The 20,682-nt window shown below is 40.7% G+C and overlaps 1 protein-coding gene across 2 annotated transcripts in view; it reads left to right on the forward strand.

Moving 5' to 3' along the window:
- Positions 1-20,682, forward strand: part of KCNH1 (potassium voltage-gated channel subfamily H member 1) — a 446,156-nt gene that overhangs the window by 296,601 nt on the left and 128,873 nt on the right. For both annotated transcript variants that reach the window (XM_003893141.5, XM_003893140.5), the window contains exon 8: positions 18,796-18,995. In XM_003893141.5, the coding sequence (XP_003893190.1) occupies positions 18,796-18,995 (200 nt within the window). The remainder of the gene's footprint in view (positions 1-18,795; positions 18,996-20,682) is intronic.

The following is a 20,682-nucleotide window of genomic DNA, read 5'->3' on the forward strand; positions in this document are numbered from 1 at the left end:
TAATGAAGCTCTGAAAATGGTTTCGTGGGCAAATCTAAGTGTCTTAGCCTGGCATAAGGCTTCCCGCCTGGCCCCTGCCTGCCTCTTCATCCTTGTCTCTCACTACTCTCCATCCATATCCCAGGGCTCTGAATCATTTGCTTTTGCTTGAGAGTCTGCCTTCTCCACTTCCCTGCCATACCCCTAATTCCCACTTACCTTTCAAAATTTTTCTCTGGGCCCACTGCATGCCCTGCCCATCCCCATCACCCCAGTCTAGACTGGGTACCCCTTCACAGCACCCTGACCATACCACATTTCTTTGTCTATTCATCTTGGACGAGGTCCTATTGGACATTGCATTTGAGAGCTAGTGCCATTCCCCACCCAAGGGAGAGGCTTGCATATGTTTGTGAAATAAATGAAGAGATAGAGCTGGGCACAGTGACTCATACCTGTAGCCCCAGCAACTCAGGAGGCTGAGGTGGGAGGATTACTTGAGCCACGGAGTTCGAGGCTGCAATGAGCTATGATCATGCCACCACACTCCAGCCTGGGTGACAGAGTAAGACCCCACCTCTTAAATAAATAAATAAATAGCTGGAGTTAATCTGCTGGACCAAGTGATTGTCTAAAAGCCTATTCCATTTCAAATTAAATAGTTGTACAGCTTCAATTTCCAAAGAGGGCATATGATCTGCAATTTTTTTAGCTGGAGTGTACTGCTGCTGATTAAATCGCCAGTTGTGAAATCTGCCCTACTCCTCCACATTCCTTCCAGCTTCCCCCTAAGTTTCACTCCTCCTGGCTCTCCTGTGTGGCAAGTATGTGCTCACCCACTACAGATGTTTCTGCATGAACCACCAAGATGATCATGGCCAAACTGCACTTTATAGGTGATATATGGTGAGGTCTAGAAATGAAAAAACTTCATTATTCTGACACCATACCCTGACCTGTTGTTGTAACCAGAAACCAGGGAGGAGCAGGGGCATCCCAAGAGGGATGGCGTGGGAATGGTCTGCATGAGTGGATTCTCTACAGAGAATTTTAGAATATTAACATACCGACTGAAAGTTGGTCTAATTTCTATTATTACCATTTGCTATGGACTGAATGGTGATATCAGTCCTATTATGTATCTCCCTTCCCCAATTCCTATGTCGAAGCCCTAATCCCCAGTGTGATGGTATTGTCAGGTGGGGCCTTTGGGAGACCACCAAGATGACTGTGATCAAACATCAGTTTATAGGCAAAACAAGGTGAAGTTCAATGCACTTTAGTGATTCACCTGAAATCTCACAGCTCCCAGATCATTTTTCATTACCCATTAGTATGATTTGAAAAACTTAAGATGGTATGATTTAAGTGCTTTGCATTGGTTTCTTATTGCTGCTATAATAGATTAACGTGAACTTAGTGGCTTAAAACAACACAGATTTATTCCCTTATAGTTCTGAAGGTCAAAAGTCAAAATCAAAGTGTCAGCAGGGCTGTGCTCCTACTGGAGGCTTCAGGGGAAGAATCTGTCCCCCGGCCTTTCTCAGCATCTGGAGGCCACCTACATTCCTTGGCTTGTATCACCGTCCTCACATCATTCCAGCCTCTTGGTTCAGTCATCATATCTCCTACTTCTGCCTTGGACCTTTCCCCGCTCCCATTGTAAAGACCTTTGTGATTACTTTTGATCCATCTGGATAATCCACAGTAATCTTCTCATCCCAAGATCCTTAATCAATCGCAAAGTTCCTTTTTTATTGTTATTTTTTGAGACAGAGTCTCTCTCTGTCACCCAGTCTGGAGTGCAGTGGCATGATCTCGGTTCACTGCAACCTATGCCTCCTGAGTTCAAGCAATTCTCCTGTCTCATCCTCCCGAGTGGCTGAGACTACAGGTGTGTGCCACCACGCCTGTCTAATTTTTGTATTTTTAGTAGAGACAGGGTTTCACCATGTTGGCCAGGCTGGTCTTCAACTCCTGACCTCGTGATCCACCCCCCTCAGCCTCCCAAAGTGCTGGGATTACAGGCATGACCCACCGCGCCTGGCTGTGAAGTTCCTTTTACCCTGTAAGGTAACATATTCATAGGTTCTAGAAATTAGGATGATTAAAAGGATGTGGACATCTTTGGGTAGCCATTGTTTTCTGTCTACTACATGCTGCATAAGGCAATTATAAAATGTTTTCTCAAACTAGTTCTCAAGTTAATAAAATGCTCATGTTTAAGTTGAAACAGACACAACATTTCTGGATTAGTTATCTATTCTGTGAAAACTACTCTAAAATGTAGAGGCTTAAAACAACATCAATAATTTATCTTTCTGGCTTCCATGGATGATGAATTTGGGAGCAACCCAGTTGCAGTCAGATACTGGCTAGCGCTTCTGTCATCTGAAGGCATGGCTGGGCCGGAGGAGCCACTTCCAAAGTGACTCCCTCACATGACGTGCATCTCCGCGGGGCTGCTGGAGTGTCTTCACGGCATGACCACTGGCTTCCCCCAGAGCAAGCAATCAAGAACGATTCAGAAGCCAAAATCCCTTTTTGTGACCTAGACTGGGATGATTATTTTTTCCTAAGTACTATTACAGTCCTGGTAGCTACACCAAGTCAACTGTTCTGTGGTGGTGCTGTGGTGAATGGAAAACCCAGAGAATTTCATCAACAGCAACACTATTAACAGAAGAGTAGAAGCCAATGATTTCTAATGTTTATTTTTTGACAAGTTTATCATGGTGTATAAATACCCCCATCAAACAGCTAAATACAAATGGAATGCTGGTTTTTTTTCCTAAACGGTTTTTCTTACTACTAGTCACTGCTTAGCTTAATTTTCATGTTTCTCTCTACTCCCAGGATAGCCATGATTGCCTTGAAGCCCCAGTAATTCAGGGCAGGAAGCTGGTCTGAGGTGTCATGGCAGACACTCAAATCTTGGCTGTTCAGAGCCCTTGTGAAGGCTCACTTCCCTCCTCCTGACACTTGGCCAGTCTTCCTGAGCCATCTCTCTTCCTGAAGAATAATGACCTTTCTGATTTCAAGGCTTAAAATCACCTTTTTCTCTACACATTTTTGCTTTATACTTCCTCTTTCAAGTAAGAAAAAGGGAAAAACAAAGAGTGTCATATTTTCCTAGACTCTGCGAAATCCGACTGTAGCCTATGATTATTTCCTCTCAACTAGGAAAAAGTTGCTGTATCACCTTAGTTACTAATGTCTTCAATTAACTCTTCCTTCTATTTTTTTTTTTTTTTTAATCATTAGTACCCAGTTAGCATTAAGCACATCTTTGGCCAAGCCTATTGTTTTACAATCTGTTTTGTAAGGACGTCACACAACTTTCCTTAAACATATTAAAATACTTTAACTTAACCAGACTTTTTAAAAATAAGGCATCCAGTGGTTACATGCAAACTAAATTAGAAGCTCACGGACGTGGATGAGGTAATGGTGCCTGTAAGAGTTACGAGAAGTTTTAAAAAATCTACTTGCTCACCCCCTTCTCACCACACTGCTGGCTGTAGGTAAACCTGAGAAAACATAATTTTTAGAAAGCTTTTCTGGTGATTCTAATATTCCCCTGGTTGAGAACAATGGTCATTGTTGTTCCAGGTAGGTAGGGCCCATCTGGGTGTTGTTGATTACCACATATGGGCTACACTTAGGGATAGAGTGGGGAAGTCTTATGTGTTGGTTCTGGGAAGCTTTTGGGAAGAATTATGTTTTGAGCTGTACCTTAAATAGTAATAACATAGCAAAAAACCGACTTGTTGAACACATACTACATGGGGCACTTTATATATATCATCAAATTTAATCCTCACCAAAATCTTACTATAAGGCAGATGGTATTATCTCCTTTTTACAGATGGAGAAAACTGAACTCACACTAAGTGTTTTGCTCAAACTCACACAGCAAGTAAGTAGCAGAGCCGGGATAGTCAGTGTGACTGCAAAGCTCTGATTACTATAATGCAGCAGATTTGGTAGAATGGAAACAGCAGAGATTCATGATGTGGGTAATGGCCAGAGAATTATTTCCTACCTGATTAAAATCTTTGTGAATGAGAAATATCTAGGCTTATAAGACGTCTTTAAAGTCATTTATGGACATCACTATTAGGCTGGAAATTGTCTTTCTAGCGCCAAGAAGATGAGAAAAGCCAAGTTTTTATCATGAATAGACCCTGTATAATATCATCCATTTCAATTTTTTCTAATTACATAGTCATATATTAGAGCTCAAAGGGCTCAAAGGAAGTTTAGACCCCCTTTGAGCCCCAGGGAGTCCTGCTTCTTGTCTGACTTCCCCATTTGACAAGTTTGTTTACTCAAGGAAAAACAGCAGAGCTTAGAGCAGTAGTTCTCAAATGAGGGCAAATTTGCCGTCTAAGAGATGCATGGCCATCAATGTCTGGAGACACCTTCATTTCACAACTGGGATGTGCTGCTGGCATCTAGTAGATAGAGGCCAGGGATGTCCCTAAACATGCTGCAATGCACAAGACAGTGTCCCACAGCAAGTAACTGGCCGCAAATGGCAATGCTGCTAAGGCTGAGAAGCACTGGTGCAAAGGTTCAGGGCATAGATTTTGTATCCAAACTTCCTAGGTTTGAATCTAGCTCTATGTATGCTTACTAACTATGTGACTTTGGCTAAGTTACTTAAACGCTCTGTGTCCCATGTGCAAATGAGACTAATGATAGTCCCTATCTCATAGGCCTGTAAAGAGATTTAAATGAGTCAGTATATGTGAAGCATTAGGACAGTATCTAGCACACAGTTGATATGTGTGTTTATTGTTTCGAGAGGTATTTGACTAGTTTCAGAGCCAACCTGCCTGGGTGTTTTCTTCCATCTGTTACTGGCTGTGTGACTTTGGGGAAGTCACTTAAACATTTTTGACTAGATTCTTTATCAGTGAAATGGATATCATGATAGTATCTACCATTAAGATAAATTATGTATGCAAAGTAGTTACAACAATGACTCACATATGATTAGAGCTATATAAGCATCAGTTGTTATTATTATTCATTTATTCATTCATTAAACAAATATTTGGGCCTTCTATGCCCAAAGAGTGAAAGTCACTTGTCCTACAGCTCAGCAACAGAGTCAGGATTAGGACCACTGACTTATACAAGATGAATAGTTTTGTCAGATATGATAGGCTCACAATTCTCTACTTCTTGGCGTCCTCTGTGGTAAAAGGTTAGGGGGATCTATTATTTTGAAGGCAATGTGGAGAAGAGGCACCACTATAACTTGCAGTGTAACTTAGCAACTAAAGGATTCCAATTCTGCCTTTGATAAACTAAAAGACTTATGGTTATTCAGTGTGGAAAATTAGCAAATGCTAGAGGTACTGAGATTAGAGTTGGCAAAAATTAGCAAAGTGATTTTAATTTATTTCTATTGAAAGAAGTATTTCTTTAAAAGCCACTTTCTGTCCAATTATTATGATGTTTCAATGTAGCTCGTGGTGATAGTAGTGGCTTCTGCAAACTGTTTCACTTTTATTTTTGTTTTGAGATTTAGAAGAAAAATAAACATCGAGTTTTGTGAGAGTTTCTAACTTAAAAGTAGATGTTAACTACTATTGGAAAACGGACCTAGTTAAGATTAACACGCTTGTTTAAATGACTTTTAAAATTGTGTTATTTTAAATGGCTTTGTTAATTAGATTCCCTTTGATGACTCATATTGGAGAAAAATAAACTTAGAGCTCTCATTAGGAAGTAAAGCAAGACCTGGGTTTGCAAACCTACAAGCCAGTCTACCTTAAGCCATGTGCATTGTAACTAAATGGTTGTCTTTTTGAAATCAGGAACTCAGCGAGTTCAAAATAAGTAAAAGTGGCAAATTATCTGAAGACCTTTTCAACCTGTTTCTGACCTTCTTGATTCATCTGCAGAAGTAATTGCCTGTGGAAATTGCTGTGCTTTTATCTGTGGTGCTATTAAAACACTGGTTGAAATGAGGTGGCACAGACTGCATTGTTAATGGCTTACTGTGGAGCAGGAGCTGTTGTTTTATTCGACAGTTGAGAAGTAGCTGAAAATAACCTTCTGTCTCCCCTGTAAGAACTGTGCTTGTTAAGTGACATGCACCAACACGGCCGAGTTTGAATGTGGTGTAGGAATTTATGCTATTCTTAGCAGGTTATTAAATGAGAGTTTTTAGGCTTTTCTTGTTATAACATAGGGAATGTATCTATGTTTTATATTCTCTGTTTCGGGGGGCTACTTTCTGTGCCCATGGCAATGGCTGATGTGTTGAAGAGAAATGAGGGGATAGTGCTGGTGTAACCGAAATGCGGGTTAATCGCTCGCTGCTTGCAGAGTCTGATTAACAAGAGTGAGATCTGGTAAAAAGAAAGTGACTTATTTCCAAAGCTGGCTTAGAGGAAGAAGCACAGATGTCCCGCCTTTAAATATACCACTTTGCTTTTGGAACAGAAATCAGACACTTTTAAAAGGCAGGGGAGGAAGTGAGCAAGGGGGTGGGATCTGTGTGTTACCTCCGGTGCCTTATCTACTGGGTGGTTTAGCTGGTGACTGCTGGCACCTTCGTGGGCAGGACTAGGCCAAAAGCGCCCCAGGTGGGATGGAGTTTCATATCATGAGGCAGTCTCCTGGTAGGGGGAGTTCATAGAAATCAGCTGCTATCTCAAGGCAACCTCCTGGTGGCCTGGTGGGTGAAAGTTCCATAGTGGGCATGCTTCGGTCTGTAAATTGACTGTTGACTCTTGAGGAGTTAGGTGAACTAGCCCTGTAGAGAGTATCTGGTGGAATGGGGTCATGGTGATAAAAGGGTATTTTTGCATTTGTAAAGGGCTAAGAAGTGGAGAAAGAGAAAAAATAATTAAACCGTCTCTTAGAAAAATGGGGATACTCGGTTCCATTGGCAGGAAATTCAGAGCTGAGTGTACTTATTTCCATCAAGGTGTTGCTAATCTGTGGGATGGTTCTCTCAATCTCACCTGGCTTCATGGCCATTTTCCTGTACAGTAGAGTAAGGTTAGCTACCTTCAGAGTCTCCTTATGCATTCTCAATATGGCCCAGTATCTTTTTTTGATCATCTGGCCATCCTCCCCGCTTGGGGGAGGACGTTATACTTAAATCTTATTAGGGAAGTACTGAGTATTTATTGGTATAGCATAAACCAGTGTTTCTCAAACTTTAACATACCTCAGAACCACCTGGAGAATTTGAAAGAAACAAATTCCTGGGTCTCACCCCCAGAGATTCTGATCCAGTAGGTCTGGGGTAGGCCTGAGAATTTGCATTTCTACCAAATGCCCAGATGATGTGATGCTGCTGTTCCAACATTACACTCGGAGAAGCCCTTGGATCATTGAACCAGAGCAAACTCACCTCTTTGAGACAGACTCTTCAATAGCTTGTCAACAGCATTGACAAACTGAATGCACCCACTGAATGCAGAGGAAGGTGCCTCTGAAGTGACTCCACCAAAATTTCCACACTCCAGAAAGTCTTCTATTTAAGGAAAAGCACAGGCCAACTTATCACAGTAGGAGTATAATCATTCAAAGCCAAGAGCTGAAGAAACCAGAATCCAGAGATGATTGATGGAAAAATATGAACACTGAGTGGTTCAGGAAAGAAAACTAAGATTTACTGCAAATCTGTTCCATCCAGCATTGTGTTTGACATTTGTCGTATTAATTAATTGAATATTCCCAGCCACCCTAAGAAGTGAGGATTATCCTTCCCCTTTCATAAATGAGAAAACTGAGGCTCTCATTACTTGACTCAGTAAAGAATTCAGGGCCATGAATTCCATTACAGTGCTGCTTTCTCATCAGAACCTGAGTTATTTTTACTATACCATGCTGCTTCCCAGAACAGCACATGACATATCTGAGCATTTAATGTTTGTTGAATTAAGACATCTGATGATAAAGTTAGTGAGGTAACATTTCCAGGAAATAATTAACTTTCGAGAAAATTCTTTAGTCTTTAATTATCCTGCTGTTAATTGTTATTACTTATTGAGCATTTATTATGTGCAAGATACTGTGATAAGCATTTTATATATTATTCCACTTATTAAAAAATATAAGGTAATTATTTATTATATACAAAGAAATTTAAAGAGAGTAAATGATTATCCTGAAGTGGGTAGTGGAGCCAGTATTCCAAATTGCAGCTCTTGTCTCCAAAGCATAGACTCAGCATTCTCCTGTGCATCCTCCTCCTATGCTGGATTGATCTGCTAGCATGGCAATGAGTAGATACCTCTTTTTCTTCCCATTGTTACTACTTGTATGAGTCCATTTTCATGCTGCCAATAAAGACATACCTGAGACTGGGCAATTTATGAAAAAAAGTGGTTTAATGCACTCACAGTTCCGTGTGGCTGGGGAGGCCTTACAATCATGGTGGAAGGCAAAAGGCACGTCTTACATGGTGGCAGACAGGAGAGAAAACTTGTGCGGGGGAACTCCCATTTATAAAACCATCGTATCTCATGAGACTTATTCACTATCACAAGAACAACATGGGAAAGACCCACCCCCATGATTCAGTTACCCCCCACAGGGTCCCTCCCACAACACGTGGGAATTATGGTAGCTACAATTCAAGATGAGATTTGGGTGAGGACACAGCCAAACCGTATCACTACCCATTTCTGCCCAGGAAGTGAGTTTCTTGGCTATGGTTTTTAAGTTACGGGAAATAATTTAAAAGTTAGTTGTCAGTTACCATGCCAGTATAAACACTATCCTCACACCTACTCCACCAATATCACATTCGAAGAAGCAAAAGCAATAACAACAGTAAAGACCAAAAAAATTACATTAACAAAATTAGATGTGTTGCTCTTACATGGGCTGGATGAAATAGAATAAGGACTAAGTCTGGTTCTCAGGTCTTATTCCCTACCCCCTCACACTCTCCCCTTGTCTACACTTACTCTTCAGCCCCTTCTCATCCATGAATAGCTTCATAACACGTCAAAGTTCTTAGTGTTTATGGATTTTAGAAATTCCTTTGAAGGCCTCTGTGCATGATGAGCTTAGTTGAAAACATCTCTCTTCTAGACTCCAATATTGTTTGGCAATGATAAATTTTGAGTCAGTGCAATTAAAAGGCAGCAGTCTTTTAATTCAATTCAGGTTAGTGTTCTAGGTTACTGTCTTCATTACATGCTGTCCAGTGTGCGTTAACTGTCATGATAGTTGACTCTAGGATGATTAACGGAAAGAGTAAATAACATTGGGAGTCTCTATGTGCCAGCTCAGTATTCTGGATACTTTCACACAATATCTGATTTAATTCTGCCAACAACCCAGGGGGAAGTGAGCAGACGTTTCTCTTTTTATTAGATTGACAGAAACAGAGGAAAAAGAAGTAAAGTTATTTGCCTCTGATCACACAGTTCTAAGCAGCTGAGCTGGAATTTGAACCCAGAAGAGTATAACTCTGAAGATCCCATCTTTCCTTCCTTATCAAGAGAAATGTTGTGTGTGCAGAAATCACCTATAGGGATTTGCTTGGCTTCCCTTAACATAGAAAGCAGAAAATTTAACTTGTGAGCTCCTTTTCTGCCTTTTTAGACTGTATTTACTCTATCTCATTATTGACTTGGAAGTGAGAGAGTGTCTCTGGACCACTTTGAGTGCTCAGTGCCAATGCTGTATGTGTTAATGACACTGTCTCCTGCACGCTGCACAGCCAACAGCACAGCTACTTAATGAGCAGTTCATCCTAATCAAATGACTAATGGGGAATTAAGGATGATAAGACTGGAGATTTTGTTTTAAGGGAAATTCATATAAGGGTTATTTTCTTTTTTGGCAAAAGAGGGAACAAATTAAGTCTCCTTAAAATAAGCAGCAGTAAGGTGTAATCTTAATGGATATTGAATTTCAGGCACTATCTGGCTTAAAAGCAGAGATTGGAAAGGGCTTCTACTTTCTCAGTTTTTCCCGTTGGCATCTATGAAATCTCAGGGTGGCAGGATAGTAGGAGTAGTAGAGTTGAAGAGAAGGGAGATAGAAAAAAACAGAGAGAAAGGGAGGGTGTTAAAGTCTATATTTAGAAAATATATAGTGGCTCTTAGTAGGTAGTTACTTTTTCTTTTCAGTTTGCCTATCCTTATTCCAGAAAAAGTGATCAATGAATAATCCAGTCAGCCTTGGCTGTGAAGAGCAAGACAAAACCAACATTTATGTTCATACAGCTTGACAACATATTCTGAAATAAAATAAGGAGTTGCAGTAGAAGTTAGAGAATCATCATACCACTCTTCTCAAAGTTCTTAGCAGTGCAAGTATCACCTGGGATCTTGTTAGAAATATATATGCTCTAGGGCCCACTCATGACCTATTAAATCTACTTTGGAGGTGAGACCCCAGAATGAGTTTAAAGGCTCTCCACATGATTCTGATGCACACTGAAGTTCGAGAATGGATGATTTAGTAGATACAGTGTGTGGCTGGAGTCAGACAGATCCTGGGATCTGGCCTTGCTACATATTGCCTTATTTCTTTGATCTTGGACTTCAGTTTCCTTACCTGCTAAATAGTGACTATCTACCATGAGGTAGTAGTGTTATTTATCATTACTGTTTTACTCTGAGCGCTTATCTTTGCAGGTTTGGTACCATTTTTCACTTTCATATGGGGAACATTGGGCCAAAGCCAGTAATTCCTGAAGCCTTTGCAAGTCATTGGTACTGCTTTTGCTGTAATGGCTGGCTGAATGCACATGTTTCTATCTGATTACCCCTGAAACCCCACAAAAGCAACAGTAAAGGGGAGTCCTTTTTACAAGCATAAATCCATAAAGACAAAAAGAATGAGAGGAGAGACAACAGTTACACAAATCTGAAAGCTGGAAAGCAATGACTGACTTGGTAGACCCCATAAAGCTGAACCCTAATGTGACACAAGGGAAATCTGAAAAATAATTTGATTTGCAACAGAGCTCCCAAAAGATTTTCACCAGAACCCCCACTCAACTATTAGTGACAATAAGTACCTCCACAAGTGGAGGTGAAGGTGGAGCTAAGAAAAAGGGGGCGGGTTAAAAATTTGCTTAGCAAGTATTTAGGCCCACAGATGTCTTCCTCATTTTGTGCAGTTGGGTCATTGCGCCTCCTGACATTAATGAAACCTGGTCTATTCTTTAGAGGTAGTCTCTGGACTGGGGGACAACAGGCACAGTGAAATAGAGGTGCTATATGAAAATAAGAATTAAGGGAAACTTTGTACACTGAATATTGAAAGCTTCAACCTTTCTCTCCCTCACTTAATTGCTGAATATTGCCAGCATTCTTGACAGCAAATTGAGTCTTCTCTGAACAGTCCAAAAGGACAGTCCTAAAGTTGGTAGCATCATGGATTCTTCAACACAAACTCTAGCCAGGTCAGTCTACAGTGAATTCTCACAGTTGACAATGTCTACTCATTCACTTAAAGCTTTTAATCAGTTTTCTAGGGCCCCACTCTTAAATATGAGTGGATATCTAAGGATTACCATATATTTCTAAGAAGAAAGGCAGACAAACATGCACATAAATAAATGAGGAAACAAAGACCAAGCGAAGAGAAGTAAACTCAAAAATGGACCTATCATTGATATCCTTTGAGAAAACAGGAGAAGATACTACATCTAAGAAACAACAGAATGCACTTAAAAAGGAACATTCAGACAATGAAAAAAATCTCATGGAAATTAAAAGTATAATATCAAATGAAAATTCAAATAAATAGAATTTATTTATTTGATAAATTTCATTTATTTTATCAAATAAAAAGAGCAGAAGCTGAAGAAATTTCTCATAAAGTGATAGAATTAGGAAGAGAGAAAAATAAAATTAAATTAATCTAGGAGTCCAACATTTGCATCACAGGAGGCCAGGGAAAAGAAAATATAGAAATGGAAGGGAAGAAATTATCAAATAATCCAAGAAAATTTTCTTGAAATGAAGGGCATACATTTCCAGATTGAAAGGGTTTAGCACAATGGATGAAAATGGAACCATAGCAAAAAGTTGCATTATTACGAATTTTCAGAACCTTGTAGAAAGAGTTTCTAGAGAGAAAAAGAAAACAGGTTATAATATAAAGGACAAGGGATCCTACTAGTTCTGACTTCTCAAATTGCAAGATAAGACTGGAGAAATGCCTCCAAAATTCAGAGAGAAATTCAGAGAGAAATGATTTCCACTTTAGAATTCTACACCAAACTAAGCTATTAATTGAATATAAGAATAGACATGTTAGGTCTCAAAAAACTTTGTTCCCATATATCCTTTTTCAGAAAACTCTTAGAAGATGTCTCATTAAAAAGAGGGAAAGGGGTAAACCAAGAAAGAGGAAGACAGGAGATGCAGGAATAAGGGGCTCTAACCTAAATAAGTGAAGAAACTTCCTAGATTGCTGATGAAGAGTGAGAAATAGAAATAAAATTCTAAGCCCTTCACTGACTGAACAGACCTCCTCTTGGCCAAGGGGACTTCAGAGAAGCCTTGGAAACTGAGTTCCTGGCCATAATAGGATGAGAGGTTAAACATGCCTTGTTATAACCCCTATCTCACCAAATGCCCTAAGTCTTTCTTCCCTAAGACTAAACAGAAACCAGCCCGTTTGAAAGACTCCACCACTGATAATCACTGATGCTGCGGCTCCCTTTTGTGGTTTTCACAAAACAGCTGAACTGCATTCCTTCCTGATAAGAGACCACTCACTACAGAATGGTTCTGGCTAGTCTATGGAGGATGGACAGTGAGGGTTTTCATGTACTCTGCTTTAAAAATGCCATCCTTGGTTCATGCTAATGCTGCCATTTTTTGAACATGGGTCCCATGGAGAGGCATGAAGCTCAGCTGTTCACATGCATGTTTCTCTTTTATGAATATTCATGATTCCTCCTACAGCTTATTTAAGATATATATATTTGGCCACCCCCATTCACCATACATCTTTGTCTTATTCTTCTCCCTCTTGAAGTGTCTGCTTCTGGCTTCTGGCTGGAGGCTATATGCTTCCCAGCCTGTCAGAATAGCCCCCTGCAAGCTGCACTCCTTTATGAGAAATAAAGCTCTCCTTTCCAAATTTATGAACCTTGTCATTTTAAGTTCACAGGAAAGAGTCACACAACTGGCAATGGCACAGTTCAGAAGCTTCCAGGAAAAATTTAAGAAAATGAAATTGATAAAGATATGTGTTTTTGCTACACCCGCCTCCCCCCTCCCCCACCCACCAAATTCCACACAGCTATTTCTTTTTTTTTTTTTTTTTTGAGACAGAGTCTCGCTCCGTTGCCCAGGCTGGAGCGCAGCGGCCGGATCTCAGCTCACTGCAAGCTCCGCCTCCCGGGTTTACGCCATTCTCCTGCCTCAGCCTCCCGAGTAGCTGGGACTACAGGCGCCTGCCACCTCGCCCGGCCAGTTTTCTGTATTTTTTTAGTAGAGACGGGATTTCACCGTGTTAGCCAGGATGGTCTCCATCTCCTGACCTCGTGATCCGCCTGTCTCGGCCTCCCAAAATGCTGGGATTACAGGCTTGAGCCACCGCTCCCGGCCACACACAGCTATTTCTAATTAAGGGCTGGATAATACCATCTTTTTTTTTCTTTCTTTCTGGGTAGGAACCCAAGCTCTCGCTGTGATGTAGTTAAACTGTAAACCACTCAAATATGAAAGAAACCTCTTCTTCTCCAAATCAGCATTTTGCCTTGAGGTTGGGGGAGGTCTCCTTACTTTCTCAAAACGGAAAGACTCAAAGAATCCACATTTGGAGCCATCCATAACACCGTATGCACTGGGAGGTTCATGCTGGCTTTTTCACTCTCCTGACAGTGGCATTACAATATCTCTCCCTTCCTCTCCACATCACACGCATGTATCTATTCAGGTGACAACTGGACTTACATGTCTTCTCTCCCACTTAGGTTTTTAGTATTTAAGGTATAATGCTTTATATATAAGATGCCAATATAATTTAAATGTTACATGCATGAAAAACATGTAATCCCCCTTCATATAAAATTAGGGGCTGGGCATGGTAGCTCACACCTGTAATTCCAGCACTTTGAGAGGTTGAGGTGGGAGGACTGCTTGAGGCCAGGAGTTTGAGACCAGCCTGGCCATCATTGTGAGAACATGTCGCTATTTTTTGTAAAAAGGAAAATAAATTAAGGAAGGGGCATTAAGAGGAGAATTATCAACCTTTAGTGTAATAATATTTCATAATAGTAATCATAATTGAGCAAGGGCCTCCTGAGGACCCCTAACCTTCCAGAATGCCTCAGAAGCAACCTAGAACAAGAGCAGCCCTGAGCTGTAAATGATGGTTGTACATCCCTGCTTGACGTCTGACCTGCTGCCTGGTTCTCCCAGATCATGGACAAGAGAGTTATTCTTACTATATCGATTTGGTGTAACTATTGTTTTAGGCTCAAGATTAAATTAATTTTCTGGCAGCCATTCTAAAAGAGGCACATGTACTCTTTGCCTGTGATCCCTGGTTCATTGTGAATCAGAAAACAGAGCTGAAGCAGGACTGCCCACATAGGCTTGTTCCATTAGAGTCAGACTGACTGGAAAAAGACAACTAACCCATCTCCTGGGAGGATGGTTAGTTCTGACCACACTTCATGCACTATTGGCATGGAGGAGGCAGAACCTTCAACTGCATTGTTATGAGGCTATCTATGAGCTTAGAAGAGCTAGTGTCTGCTTTTTGTCCGACTCCTTTTGTTCAGATTGACACCAGTCCCTGGTACTTTTCCAGAGAACTCTTTGATCCTTGTTTACAACTCTCTTTCGGTGGATTTGTGTCCTCAGTCCTTCCCTTATCTCTAGATCCATGCATTTCTCTCTTATTTTTTGCCTCCCATAGTATGTCAGCTAACCCCGAATAAGATTATTTGGAAGAAATGGTTGTGGTACATCCATACAAGGAAGGAACTATCGATACATGCAGCAACTTGGATGATTTTGATGAGTGAAAAAAGACAATATCAAAGGGTCACATACTTTGTGATTCCATTTCTATAACATTATTATTATTATTAGAGACAGAGTTGCTTCGTTACCCACCCAAGCTGGAGTGTACTGGCACAATCTCAGCTCACGCAACATCTACCTCTCCCAGGTTCAAGTGATTCTTATGCCTCAGCCTCCCAAGTAGTTGGGACTACAAGGTGTGTATCACCATGCCTGGCTAAACTTTTTTTTTTTTTTTTTTTGTATTTTTAGTAGCAACAGGGCTTTGCCATGTTGACCAGGCTGGTCTTAAACTCCTGGCCTCAAGTGATCTGCCTGCCTTGGCCTCCCAAAGTGCTGGGATTACAGGCATGAGCCACTGTGCCTGTCTTTCATAACATTCTTAAAATGACATAATTATAATAAAGGAGAAAAAGTTGTGATTGCTGGGGGAAGCATGCCCATAAAGGGGAAGCACAAGGAGATCTCTGTGGTGATGGAAGAATTCTGTATTTTGAATGTAGTGCTGGTTACATGAATCTACACATATGATAAAATGACACAGAAGTATACATATACTTTATAGCAATGTCAGTCTGTTCTTGATATTGTGCTGTAGTCATGTAAGATGAGAGAAACTGGGTGAAGGGTACGCAGAATTTTTCTGTACCATCTTGGCAACTTCTTGTAATTTTTTTTTTTTTTTTTGAAACGGAGTCTTGTTTTGTCACCCAGGCTGGAGTGCAGTGGCGTGATCTTGGCTCACTGCAACCTCTGCCTCCTGGGTTCAAGCGATTCTCCTACCTCAGCCTCCCAAACAACTGGGACTACAGGTGTGCACCCTCATGCCCAGCTAATTTATATATATATATATTTTTTAGTAGAGATGAGGTTTCACCATGTTGGCCAGGCTGGTCTTGAACTCCTGACCTCAGGTGATCCACCTCCCTCAGTCTCCCAAAGCTTCTTGTAAATTTCTAATTATTTCAAGTAAAATGTTTGCTTTTCTTATTTAAAAAGAAAAATGAACTATTATTAAACAATACATGCAATAATGTGGATGAATCCCAAAATATGCTGAATCAAATAAACCAGTCAAAGAAGAGTAAAAAAGAAAAAAATATAAATACAATGAGCTACATCAAAGCTAAAAACTTTTGTGCTGTAAATAATACCACAAAAAAGTGAAAAGACAACCCATGTGATGTGAGAAAGTATTTGCAAATCGTTTATCTAAGAAGGGATTTGTATCCAGATTATATAAAAGATTCTTACAACTCAACAATTTAAAAAACCAATTGAAAAATGGGCAAAGATTTGGTTTCTCCAAAGAAGATATATAAATGACCAATAAGCACATGAAAAGAAGCTTAACATCATTGGCTGTTATGGAAATGCAAATCAAAACCACAATGAGATGGCAAGTCATACTCATTAGAAAGAAAAAGACACAATAACAAATGTTAATGGAGGATATTGAGACACTGGAACTCTTATATACTGCTGGCAGGAATGTAAAGTGGTGCAGTTACTTTTGGAATCAATTCTGCAATTTCTCCGACATGTGAAACATAGTAACCATATGACCCAGCAATTTCACTCCTAGGTATAGAAACAAAAGAATTGAAAATATGTTCACATAAAAACTTGCACACGAGCCAGCTGGGAGCGGTGACTCATGCCTGTAATACCAGCACTTTGGGAGGCTGAGGTGGGCGGATCACAAGGTCAGGAGATCGAGACCATCTTGGCTAACGTGGTGAGACTCCGTCTCTACTAAAAAATACAAAAAATTAGCTGGGCGTGGTGGCAGGTGCCTGTAGTCCCAGCTACTTGGGAGGCTGAGGCAGGAGAATGGTGTGAACCCGGGAGGTGGAGCTTGCAGTGAGCCGAGATCGTGCCACTGCACTTCAGCCTGGGGGACAGAGTGAGACTCAATCTAAAAACAACAACAACAACAACAACAACTTACACATGAATGTTTATAATAGCCAAAAAGCAGACACAACCCAAATGCCCATGAACTGATGAATGGGTAAATGAAATGTATAATATGCACACAATAGAGTGGTGTTCAGATTAAAAAGGAATGAAGTACTGATACATGCTGCAACATGGGATGAAGCTGGAAAACATTATGTTAAGTGAAAGAAGCTAGTCATGGAAGGCCGCATGTTGTATGATTTTAACTTATATGGAAATCAGTAAAGATAGAAAGTAGGTTAGCAGTTGTCTAGGGCAAGAGACTTGGGAGGAAATGGAGAATGATTGGTAATGGGTATGGGATTTCTTTTGGGAGGAATATATTCTAAACTTAGATTGTGGTGATGGTTGCACAACTCTGTAAATATACTAAAGACCATTGAATTTTGTGGTTTAAATGGATACATTTTATGGTGTATGAATTATATCTTAATAAAGATGTTAAAAAGATTACATACTGTACGATTCTATCTCTATAAAATTCTAGAAAATGAAGGTTAATCTGTGGTGCCAGAAGAGAGATCAGTGGTTGTTTGGGGATGGCAGGTGGAAAGCACGTGGGGATGGGAGGGAGGGATTACAAAGAGGCATGACAAAGCTTTTGTCGGTGATGGATATGTTCACTATTTTGATTGTGGTGATGGTGTTATTGGTGTACATATGTCAAAACATAGCAAATTATATACTTTAAGCATGTACAGTTTATTATATATCAATAATAACTCATCTTTTAAAAAGCCAGAGCAAAAATGTGTGAAATTTGACAAATACCTATTAAGTACTGGTATAGTGTTAGATCCTAGAGTTAGAACGGCAAGGAAAAGAAGGGTTCAGCCTTCAAGCAACTCACACTGTCAGGGAATAGGCAAAGAAAGAAGCACATGATTGCAAAATGGTGTCATATGAGTTCTGTAGAAATATGCCTGGTAAATCATGGTCGCACTTGTGGTGACAGATGGAGGGCAGAAGGTATTTAGGAAGACTTCCTGGAAGCAGTAGCTGTTGAGCTCAGCATTGAGCAATGGAAGTTAGAGGTAGAAGGTGGGATTTTGTAATAACAGAATGATCCTTCTTCCTAATGCAAATGTAGGGGGAGCTGTAGTAGCACATAGTACATACTTGTTATGTCTCAAAGGGGACTTGATTTTATTCTTACCATATTAAAGCTATGTTTTTCCCCAGGAGCCACATCACAGTGAAGCAGATCGGTGCACTAACAATAAGTGCAAAACAAGGATATAACATCCTTCACTGCCCTCTGCAGACTTGCTATTATTTATTTATTTGTGATTATTTATTTAAGGCCTGTCATTCCTGCTCTGTTTTTAGCTCCGTGAGGACCAGGTCTGACTGTTTATTTACCATCCTGTCCTTGGAAGGTAGCATAGCGCTTGGCACATAGCAGAGCTTGATAAAGATCATTCACCGATGGGTTTGGATTTTGACTGGTATGGAGCACATAGGCACACATTTGACTAGTGACCTCAGGCATGGCTCAAACTTTTTATGACAGAAGGTATAAAATGAAGCAGTACAACTCACCCCCGCCCCCGCAACCCACTGCCTAGCCCCCACTGCTGTGTCTTAGTTCTGTCCCCAGCCATGCCAGCTCCCATCCTCCCTAACCCTGCCTCCCACAGGTTTCTCCTAGTAGCTTGGTGTTAGGAGGCTCTTTCTTTGCATCCATGCCCCAGAAGCTCCAGGTGAGAGGGTCTCCTGAGAATAGTCAGGGCAGTCTGCACTGCGGGCGGGAGGGGGAGGCAGCTCTGGCCAATGGCCTACTCTGAGCAAGCTGAGCATTCTGGAACCCTGGCTTAGGGACCACTCACGTGTTATTTCTTCTCCTGCTCCTCCTCCTCACCTCTAGCACTTCTCTATGCCACCATCTTCGGAAATGTGACGACCATTTTCCAACAGATGTATGCCAACACCAACAGATACCATGAGATGCTCAACAGTGTTCGAGACTTCCTGAAGCTCTACCAGGTGCCAAAAGGATTGAGTGAGCGAGTCATGGATTATATCGTGTCCACTTGGTCCATGTCCAGAGGCATTGACACAGAGAAGGTAAGGAGGCTAAGGAGCTCAGGGAAATCATTTGTCTCTTGCTTTCCCTAGGGGTGTTGAGGCTTGCCTAGGACAGTGGATCTCAGACCTGGCTATGCTCAGAATTCACTTGGGTACTTTGGGATTCCAGGTCCTACCTCCAGAGGTTTTGTTTACTTCTAGATCAGCCTTACTCCAAGACCAACAATCAAAAATCATTATTTAAGAAATTAGAAAAGCAGGGTGTATTTCCTGGGGAAGAGAGGAGCTGGAAGTTTAACTGTCCAGGGTAGAATTTCCCAAACTTGGACGATGATAAGAATCAGGGCCATGACTAGAGAAGGGAGATCAGTATTGCCAATTTTCTTTTTACCCAGACTTGAAGATAGGACAACACTGTTACTGATCTTGTCTTCATTCAAACTTTCGGTATTTTGTTCATCATGGATTTTTTTTGCATTAACCTTGATTTAAAAAAAATAGCATTAAACTATGATTTATCTTGATTACTGACTTTTTTGGCATTCCCTTAATTTTATGTGCCCAAGGCTGTTGCCTCTCTTAGCTCACCCTCATCTTGACCCTGATAAGAATCCCATGATGTCAGGCCAGATGCAGCAGCTCATGCCTATAATCCCAGCACTTTGGGAGGCCGAGTCAGGTGGATCACTTGAGGTCAGGAGTTTGAGACCAGCCTGGCAACATGGGGAAACCCCATCTCTACTAAAAATACAAAAAATTAACTGGGCATGATGGCATGTGCCTGTAGTTCCAACTATTCAGGAGGCTGAGGCAGGAGAATTGCTTGAACCCAGGAGGCAGAGGCTGCAGTGAGCCAAGATAATGCCACTGCACTCTAGCCTGGGCAACAGAGCAAGACTGTCTCAAAGAAAGAATCCCATGATGTCATCATTAAAAACAATCCCAGCCCCTATCCCAGATCTGTGGAATGAGAAGTTGGGGGAGGTGAGGGAACATTTTTAATAAGTGCCCTTAAAAACTATCCCAGCCTTCAGTGGATCTCTGGAATGAGAACTTAGGGGAAGTGAGAGAGCATTTTTTTTTTAAGGAGTTACTCTTTTTTTTTTTTTTTTAAATTATACTTTAAGTTCTAGAGTACATGTGCAGAACGTGCAGGTTTGTTACACAGGTGTACATGTGCCATGAATTTTTAACAAGTGCCCAGGCAACCCTATTCACTAGACAAGTCCAGGAAACAGTGATCAAGAGTTTGTGCCTTCATCATCAATTGACTTGACCAGAACATCAATTAGGCATCTCTCTGGTTATTTGTTTTCCCACCTGTAAAATGGAGAGGGTGATAAATTCCTATTGTTCTCTAACGGTTGTATCATTCTAGATGCATTTCAATAGAGTAATGAAAATTTGGTGGTACTGGAAATAATACAGAAAACATACAGTGGACTTCCTATTATTAACTTAAGAATTTTCTTTGCATATTTTCTATAAAAAAGATTTAATCTCAGATCTATTGAGATTAAATCCATTCTCAATGAGATTCGTTCTCTGCTTCTCAGTCTTTATCAAGTCTGTTTTTTATCACCAGTCTGTAAGTACTCAGGGCATACTGATTCTTTCGACTGTTAGAATGAGGAAAACAGAAAGATAACACGATTGCAAAAATACCTAATGACACATTGCAAACCAAATTCAGCTGGCTTTGGGATCAGCTACTTATGTTCCTAGT

Source organism: Papio anubis, chromosome 1 (assembly GCF_008728515.1).
Source record: "Papio anubis isolate 15944 chromosome 1, Panubis1.0, whole genome shotgun sequence".
Taxonomy (NCBI): Eukaryota; Metazoa; Chordata; class Mammalia; order Primates; family Cercopithecidae; genus Papio; species Papio anubis.